At 48.1% G+C, this 9,284-nt stretch overlaps 1 protein-coding gene across 1 annotated transcript; it reads left to right on the forward strand.

Annotated features, from left to right (window-relative positions):
* The first annotated feature begins 8,076 nt into the window (after positions 1-8,076).
* lrrc10 (leucine rich repeat containing 10) lies at positions 8,077-8,901 on the forward strand. Its single transcript, XM_038781373.1, has one exon. The coding sequence runs from the start codon at positions 8,077-8,079 to the stop codon at positions 8,899-8,901; it is 825 nt and encodes a 274-aa protein (XP_038637301.1).
* The last annotated feature ends 383 nt before the right edge of the window (positions 8,902-9,284 follow it).

Here is a 9,284-nt window from a genome sequence, read left to right on the forward strand (position 1 = left end):
TCCAGGAAGCTTTTCTAACACAGTATGTAGATTGTCCGACCAGAGGGGAGGCCATATTGGATTTAGTACTTGGTAATGAACCAGGGCAGGTGATAGATTTGTTAGTGGGGGAGCATTTTGGAGGTAGTGACCACAATTCTCTGACTTTCACTTTAGTAATGGAGAGGGATAGGTGCGAGCAACAGGGCAAGGTTTATAATTGGGGGAAGGGTAAATACAATGCTGTCAGACAAGAATTGAAGTGCAGAAGTTGGGAACATAGGCTGTCAGGGAAGGACACAAGTGAAATGTGGAACTTGTTCAAGGATCAGGTACTGCGTGTCTTTGATATGTATGTCCCTGTCAGGCAGGGAAGAGATGGTCGAGTGAGGGAACCATGGTTGACAAGAGAGGTTGAATGTCTTGTTAAGAGGAAGAAGGAGACTTATGTAAGGCTGAAGAAACAAGGTTCAGACAGTGCGCTGGAGGGATACAAGATAGCCAGGAGGGAACTGAAGAAAGGGATTAGGAGAGCTAAGAGAGGGCATGAAAAATCTTTGGCGGGTAGGATCAAGGAAAACCCCAAGGCCTTTTACACATACGTGAGAAATATGAGAATGACTAGAGTGAGAGTAGGTCCGATTAAGGACAGTAGCGGGAGATTGTGTATTGAGTCTGAAGAGATAGGAGAGGCCTTGAACAAGTATTTTTCTTCAGTATTTACAAATGAGAGGGGCCATATTGTTGGAGAGGACAGCGTGAAGCAGACTGATAAGCTTGAGGAGATACTTGTCAGGAAGGAAGATGTGTTGCGCGTTTTGAAAAACTTGAGGATAGACAAGTCCCCCGGGCCTGACGGGATATATCCAAGGATTCTCTGGGAAGCAAGAAATGAAATTGCAGAGCCGTTGGCAATGATCTTTTCGTCCTCGCTGTCAACAGGGGTGGTACCAGAGGATTGGAGAGTGGCGAATGTCGTGCCCCTGTTCAAAAAAGGGAATAGGGATAACCCTGGGAATTACAGGCCAGTTAGTCTTACTTCGGTGGTAGGCAAAGTAATGGAAAGGGTACTGAGGGATAGGATTTCTGAGCATCTGGAAAGGCATTGCTTGATTAGGGATAGTCAGCACGGATTTGTGAGGGGTAGGTCTTGCCTTACAAGTCTTATTGAATTCTTTGAGGAGGTGACCAAGCATGTGGATGAAGGTAAAGCAGTGGATGTAGTGTACATGGATTTTAGTAAGGCATTTGATAAGGTTCCCCATGGTAGGCTTATGCAGAAAGTAAGGAGGCATGGGATAGTGGGAAATTTGGCCAGTTGGATAACAAACTGGCTAACCGATAGAAGACAGAGAGTTGTGGTGGATGGCAAATATTCAGCCTGGAGCCCAGTTATCAGTGGCGTACCGCAGGGATCAGTTCTGGGTCCTCTGCTGTTTGTGATTTTCATTAACGACTTGGATGAGGGAGTTGAAGGGTGGGTCAGTAAATTTGCAGATGATACGAAGATTGGTGGAGTTGTGGATAGTGAGGAGGGCTGTTGTCGGCTTCAAAGAGACATAGATAGAATGCAGAGCTGGGCTGAGAAGTGGCAGATGGAGTTTAACCCTGACAAGTGTGAGGTTGTCCATTTTGGAAGGACAAATCTGAATGCGGAATACAGGGTTAATGGTAGGGTTCTTGGCAATGTGGAGGAGCAGAGAGATCTTGGGGTCTATGTTCATTGTTCTTTGAAAGTTGCCACTCAAGTGGATAGAGCTGTGAAGAAGGCCTATGGTGTGCTAGCGTTCATTAGCAGAGGGATTGAATTTAAGAGCCGTGAGGTGATGATGCAGCTGTACAAAACCTTGGTCAGGCCACATTTGGAGTACTGTGTGCAGTTCTGGTCACCTCATTTTAGGAAGGATGTGGAAGCTTTGGAAAAGGTGCAAAGGAGATTTACCAGGATGTTGCCTGGAATGGAGAGTAGGTCATACGAGGAAAGATTGAGGGTGTTAGGCCTTTTCTCATTAGAACGGAGAAGGATGAGGGGCGACTTGATAGAGGTTTATAAGATGATCAGGGGAATAGATAGAGTAGACAGTCAGAGACTTTTTCCCCGGGTGGAACACACCATTACAAGGGGACATAAATTTAAGATAAATGGTGGAAGATATAGAGGGGATGTCAGAGGTAGGTTCTTTACCCAGAGAGTAGTGGGGGCATGGAATGCACTGCCTGTGGTAGTAGTTGAGTCGGAAAATTTATGGACCTTCAAGCGGCTATTGGATAGGTACTTGGATTAGGGTAGAATAAGGGAGTGTAGGTTAACTTCTTAAGGGCAGCACGGTAGCATTGTGGATAGCACAATTGCTTCACAGCTCCAGGGTCCCAAGTTCGATTTCGACTTGGGTCACTGTCTGTGTGGAGTCTGCACATCCTCCCCGTGACTGCGTGGGTTTCCTCCGGGTACTCCGGTTTCCTCCCACAGTCCAAAGATGTGCAGGTTGGGTGGATTGGCCATGACAAATTGTCCAAAATTCTATGATTAACCTAGGACAAAAGTTCGGCGCAACATCGTGGGCCGAAGGGCCTGTTCTGTGCTGTATTTCTCTATCTATCTATCTTTACGCCGTTTTTACGAACGGCAAACACACCTGGTCTGGCCGTTCGTAAAAATGGCGTCACAAACTCGCTTTTCATAACCATGGCACCGATTGGCACGGCAGTACCACAGCCGTGCCAAGGGTGCCATGGGCCCGCGATCGGTGGGCACCGATCGCGGGCAGCGGGCCCAATGCCCGCGCACTCTTTCTCCTTCCGCCGCCCCGCAGTATCCATTCGCGGGGCGGCTGAGGGGCAACCCGGCCCGCGCATGCGCGGGTTTCGCGCAAATACGCGATGACGTCTCCGCGCATGCGCGGGTTGGAGTCTTCCAATCTGCGCATGCGCGGCTGACGTCATATGACGCGTCAGCCGGCGCTAACTCCGGCAAGCGGGCTTAACGATATTCGTTAAGCCCGTCATGCCGGAGCCTACGGCGTCGGGCTGCTAGCCCCGACCGGGGACCAGAATTGGTTCCCGGTCGGGAAGGGGCGCGCTGGCGTCAAACCCGCCCGGGTTTGACGCCAGCTTTACGATTTCTCCCGTTTTGGGAGAATCGCGCCCATTGTACTTGGGCAGCACGGTGGCACAGTGGTTAGCTCTGCTGCCTCAGAATACAAACATGTAGCACCTGCTCAGCCGGTGAATAAATTATTGTTTGCTTTTTAAAAAAAGCACTGCTGCCTCACAGCGCTGAGGACCCGGGTTCGATCCCGGTCCCGGTCGCTGTCTGTGTGGAGTTTGTACATTCTCCCCATGTCTGTGTGGGTCTCACCCCCACAGCCCAAAATGATTTGCAGAGTAGGTGAATTGGCCATGCTAAATTGCCACTTTGAAAGAACTGGTACTCTAATTTTTTTAACATTGTTCACACTTAGTTACTTCCCTCTGACAGAACAGACCATAATTTAACAATGACAATATATACAATGAATCACCTTAATAAATATTCAATATTCTTAGATTAGAGTTACTTAAATTTCTTAATGCAGTGGTCTGAGAAGATAGTCTAAAAGGATTGATATGGATAACATTATTAATCAAGTTAACAAAAACACATATTATCATAGGTGGGCAACAATGGTATCAATAATGATGGGATTATTTCAATGAATATAGTTTAAGTTAAAGCCTGTTGTAGACTGGGTATTTTGGAGTCATGATTATTAAGGTTCCAGGAAATGGATAGAAAGCCAAGGGGAGCAAATAGAGGGAAGACAGATACAGCAATTCACCTGAGTGATAATAAAACATCTCTGGGTTAAACATAGCTCTCTTGGTATTCTAACATATACCTAGCTGTTATCTCCCACCAGAGGCATCTGATGTAAATATTTTCAAAGGTGACTCCAAAGGAATACCAGCGTGATGATTCCACTCGGTTCTGTGGGATTCTTTTTGGTGCAATATGCTTGAAATTGGCAGAATCAGCACAAAATATCATGGAATTTTAAGCACAAACTACATTCACAGCAACTTGAGTCTCTGATCTTTTGCACTAGTTAAAAAAATCAAAGCTGGCCAAGTTCCCAGGATGAATGAATTACCATTGGGAATTTATACTGTTACAACTAGGGGAGGGGTCAAATAGCTCCCTTCTTTGCACTCTCCCCATTTCACTGCCACAGGTGTTTTGTATGAAAGGGATGTATTTTTCAATTCAGCGAGTACATAACTGTTTACACGCCATGATCATTAAATAACCAAAAGGACAGGTTTTCTTTTGTTTAAATATTTTTATTCTCCTCTTTTTTCACAATTTTTCTCCCGAATTTACACCCAACAACAATCAATAACCAACAACAAATATCTCAAACCCCATAACAGTAACAATGATCCCATCCTCCCACTCTGCCCAGGCATCAGCCCGCATGTTAACATAAACAAATTACAAAGAAAAAAAAGGAATCAGGGATTACCCATAGCCATCTTCAACATACACAGCCCCCCTCCCCCCCCAACCCACCCACCCATCCCCCCCAACTAATGTTCGATGTTATCTAGTTCTTGAAAGTGCATAATAAATAGTGCCCATGACTTGTAGAATCCCTCCGAGCTTCCCCTCAGTTCGAACTTAACCTTCTCAAGGGTCAAGTATTCCAACAGGCCGCCTCGCCACGCCAGGGCACAGGGTGGAGAGGCCGCTCTCCATCCCAGCAGGATCCGCCTTCGGGCGATCAACGAGGCGAAGGCTATGATATCTGCCTCCGCACCAATTTCTAACCCTGGCTGATCCGACACCCCGAATATGGCCAGGGCCGGCTCAAGGTACCGACAACTCGTGCAGTCGCCCGGGGGCGCCATGTGCTAGGGGGCGCAATCAACGAGTGCGTGACCGGCGTCAGGGACCTGCCGACAGAGAGACCGGCCCGCCGATCGGTGAGCCCCGATCATATACCAGGTCACTCTGGCCCCCCCCCCCCGACCCGACCCGACCCCCCCCGACCCGACCCGACCCCCCCGCCCCCGACCCCCCCGCCCCGACATGACCCTCCCTACCCCCGACCCAACCCCCTCGCCCCCGACCCGCCCCCCCGACCCGATCCCCCCGCCCCCGACCCGATCCCCCCGACCCCGATCCCCCCCGACCCCCCCGATCCCGACCCGACCCCCCCGACCCCGACCCGACCCCCCCCGACCCCCCCGACCCCCTCGACCCCCCCGACCCCGCCCCCCCCCCCCCGACACCCCTCCCCGAAGGGCGCCGAAGTTCAGCTTGCCCAGGGCGCCAGCAACACTAGGGCCGGCGCTGAATATGGCCTCCCAGGGACCCGGGTCCAGCTTCACATGCACCACCTTGGAAATGACCCTAAACACCTCCTTCCAGTAATCCCCAAGCTTTGGAGAGGACCAAAACATATGAATGAGATTAGCGGCCAAAGGACAGGTTTTCTTGAGTTTAAAAAAGAAAGAGATTAGCTTTAATATACTTAAATCGATCTGGGTACTTATTTTAAAAAAGGACTGGAATAAAATTAAACTATTTTAGCTTTTAAAGGAAGCAACCAATAGGTGATGCCATAGAGATAGATTATAGTAACCAGCATGGACGAGATACAGCAGGTCCTTAAAATTAATTCACAATAAATTGTGTGTGGACAGGTTCAATTTTGTAAAATGGCAATTTTTCATACACCAGGCGACTGAAGCATGGAAGGAGCGTTTAGGTGCAGCGGTGAAGGCAAAAAGGTTGAACAATTTAGTAACAATTGGGCACCGTGTTGGGAAAATGCAATGTATATCTGGATGTATGAGGTTTTTTTCAAATAAATTTAAAGTACCCAATTCTATTTTTCCAATTAAGGGACAATTTAGCATGACCAATCCACCTACCCTACATATCTTTGGGTTATGGTGGTGAGACCCATGCAGACGCAGGGAGAATGTGTGAACTCCACACGAACAGTGATCTGGGACCGAACAAGGTTCCTTGCCATCGTGAGGCATGGATGTATGAGTTAAGACAAGTCAAATGGCCCACATCCTCCGCATTGAAGTTAGAAACAATTGTACAACTGGAGTTCTTCATTGGTGAGGTATGTGAGACCCTCTCATTGAAGATGCCCTACTCATTATCCAAAGCCAAAAGAATAGGCACATTCCTGACTCGGGCCTCCAACAAAGCTGCTGAATAATCAGCCTCCAGATGTTATGCGACCCTGACCTGGAGATTATGTAGACTTGAATCTTCTCCCATCGCTTGAGCATCTCCATAACTGAGATTAGAAACACGACCTGTGCAACTGGGTAGGTAATAATGTCTGTGATAGCATGTTTGAGGGTTAGCCACTTACTCCACCATTAGCTATATGTAACAATAAAAACTTGGTTTTATGAAATAGAAAATGAGGACTTAACCCAACAGAAACTTAGTATCTTGCATGGTTAATATTTGATTGGACTTCTATTCTCAGTGATAATTTCACTAATTTATACTGGAAAAGAAAGAGACATGCTATCAAAGCTTTTCATCTTGCACTCATCAACATAGCCAGACAAGATAAAGCACCAGTAAAGGGAACAACAATTTATACTACATGAAAATAGACTGCTGAGTGGTTGGACTCTGATTAGTAGAGGTGTTGCCATGGAGAAAGCAGCAGAAAATATTTAACCTTAACTTGTTGTTCCCTTTATTGTTAGTTTTCCTTGCTTAAGATTGGTATTACCAAATGACTAAGTTATACTCCATAGATGGTTGACACAGTGGTTAATACTGCTGCCTCACAGCACCAGGGACCCAGGTTCAATTCCGACCTTGGGTGACTGCTTGGAGTTTGCAAGTTCTCCTCATTTTGCGTGGGTTTCTTCCCACAGCCCAAAGAGGTGCAGCTGGTTTAGCACAGTGGGCTAAACTGCTGCCTTGTAATGCAGAACAAGGCAGCAGCGCGGGTTCAATTCCTGTACTGGCCTCCCCAAACAGGTGCCAGAATGTGGCGACCAGGGGCTTTTCACAGTAACTTAATTGAAGCCTACTTGTGACAACAAGCGATTATTGTAGAAAAAAGGTGAAGTGGATTGGCCATACTAAGTTGCCCCTTAGTGTTCAAAGATGTGTAGGTTTCATGGGCTACAGGGGTGCTAGGGAGTGAGCCTAGGTAAGGTGCTTTGTCAGAGGGTCAGTGCAGACTCAATGGGCCAAATGGACTCCTTCTGCACTGTAGGAATTCCATTAAATTAACTGCACAGATTAACAGTACTACGATGTGATGAATTAAGGCGATTCATGTGCGTATTCTTGTGTTTTCAAATTACAATCTATATTGGCTCAACAGCCAGATCTCAAATTTCTCTTGACCCAGGATTTGGTAGAATTGACTTGTTTCTCACAACAGCAATGAAATAGAGGGGCGGGGGCAGGTGGGAGGTGGTGAGTTTGGGATAACAAATGAGCAACCAAAAAAAAAAGCAGCAAGTATCACAGGCGGGTATTTTGGAAAGAAATAGCCAGCAGCAGAGGGGCTTCTGTGTTTGTCAACATTCCGACTCACCCAAACAAATAGTGCACTAGGCAGAGAAGAATAAAGCTTCATTGATTTAAAAAAAACATATAACACTCCAGTGTTAAGACTGTTATTTGATGAGAATTAAACAAGCAATTTATCAGGACAATCATGTTGGGGCGTCTGGCTTGTATTAAAGTTAAGCTGTGTGTGTGTCAGAGATAGAGAGAGATAGAGTTGTCAGTGGAGTGTAATTTAATACCCGCTGTTTGGAAAATATCTCTGACGAGCACCACTTAGCTCTGTAGATAAGGAAGGCGATGGCAATGTGTGAGCTGGATTCTTCCACTGAAACTTAACTTATATGGTCCTTGGTGTAAGGTCATGGTCAACTGGCTTTTTCAAAGCAGCATTCCTGCTGTTATCAGCAATACTTTCCCAAGTCCCAGAGACCTGTGTACAATCCCAAACCCTTTATAAAGAGCTCTGGAGCTCTGAGTAGCGGCTTGCCTGCCGGGAGCACCGATAGGATTAACGGTGTTGGAGCCGACTGGAAAATGTAGTGGTTGGAATGGGGAATGCGGTCATGTCTGTCGTTGCATTTTTCCCATCGAAATCGTGCCAGAAGCTCCTCCTGGGTGGTGATATCGAGGAGATGCCTCCAGATAAGATGCTGGATTTGAGTGGGAAGCATTTGAGGAAGTTCCCCCTCCAGGTGTGCGCCTTCAGCCAGCTGCTGAAACTGTACCTGAGCAACAACAACCTGAGCAGCCTTCCTGCCGAGATCCACCTGCTGGGCAGCCTGCAGATTTTAGCGCTGGATTTCAACAGTTTCCGGGAGCTGCCCCGATCTGTGTGCCGCCTTCGCCAGCTCGCCATCCTCTACCTGGGCAACAACAGCCTGTGTGAGCTGCCGCCGGAGCTCAGCTCGCTGGCCCAGCTACACACGCTGTGGCTGGAGAGTAACTGCTTCGAACAGCTGCCCACCGTGCTGTGCCAGCTGCGCCAGCTGAGGGTGCTGCACGCCGGCTGCAACCAGCTAGACAGCCTCCCCGGGCAGCTGGAGCAGCTCCGGCAGCTGCACAGCATCTGGATCCCGGACAACCTGCTCTCCGACTTCCCCCAGGTGCTGCTCCACATGCCCAGCCTGGAGATCATCGACGTGGACAGGAACCAAATTCGCTCCTTCCCCAGCTTGGCCCACCTGCCAAACCTCAAGCTGGTCATCTACGATCGCAACCCCTGCAGGAATGCCCCCGGGGTGGGCGAGGAGGTCAGGAGGGTGGGCAGGTGGGCAGACTACCGACCCGAGCCCAGTGCCAAACCCCCAGCAGACAGAATGACCGAGCCGGTGGGAGAGAGTGAAACTGCAAAGAGTGAGCTGACCCAACACTGAGAGCAACAGAACCCCTCACCCCCTCTCCCTCCTTTCCCCGCTGCTGTCTCGGTCATTCTGCAGCTTCCAATTTCGCTGTAATTATGTAGAAATATATGCAAACAATGCTGCTTTCCCTGTTTCTCTCTCCCTGGGGATAAATGGGATAGTACTGTGGATGCTGAAAATCTGAAATTCAAAACAGAAAATGCCAGCATCTGTACAAAGTTCAATGGACTTGAAACGTTTCTCTCTCCACAGATGCCAGCAGATCTGCGGGGTTTATCCAGCACTTTCTGTTTTTATATCACGCAATGGGGCTATGTCCTGCTAGTGATATCTGCTCACACACAGGACTTTCTCTTAAATTAGAGGGCAATTTAGCGTGGTCAATCCACCTACCC

Source organism: Scyliorhinus canicula, chromosome 20 (assembly GCF_902713615.1).
Source record: "Scyliorhinus canicula chromosome 20, sScyCan1.1, whole genome shotgun sequence".
Taxonomy (NCBI): domain Eukaryota; kingdom Metazoa; phylum Chordata; class Chondrichthyes; order Carcharhiniformes; family Scyliorhinidae; genus Scyliorhinus; species Scyliorhinus canicula.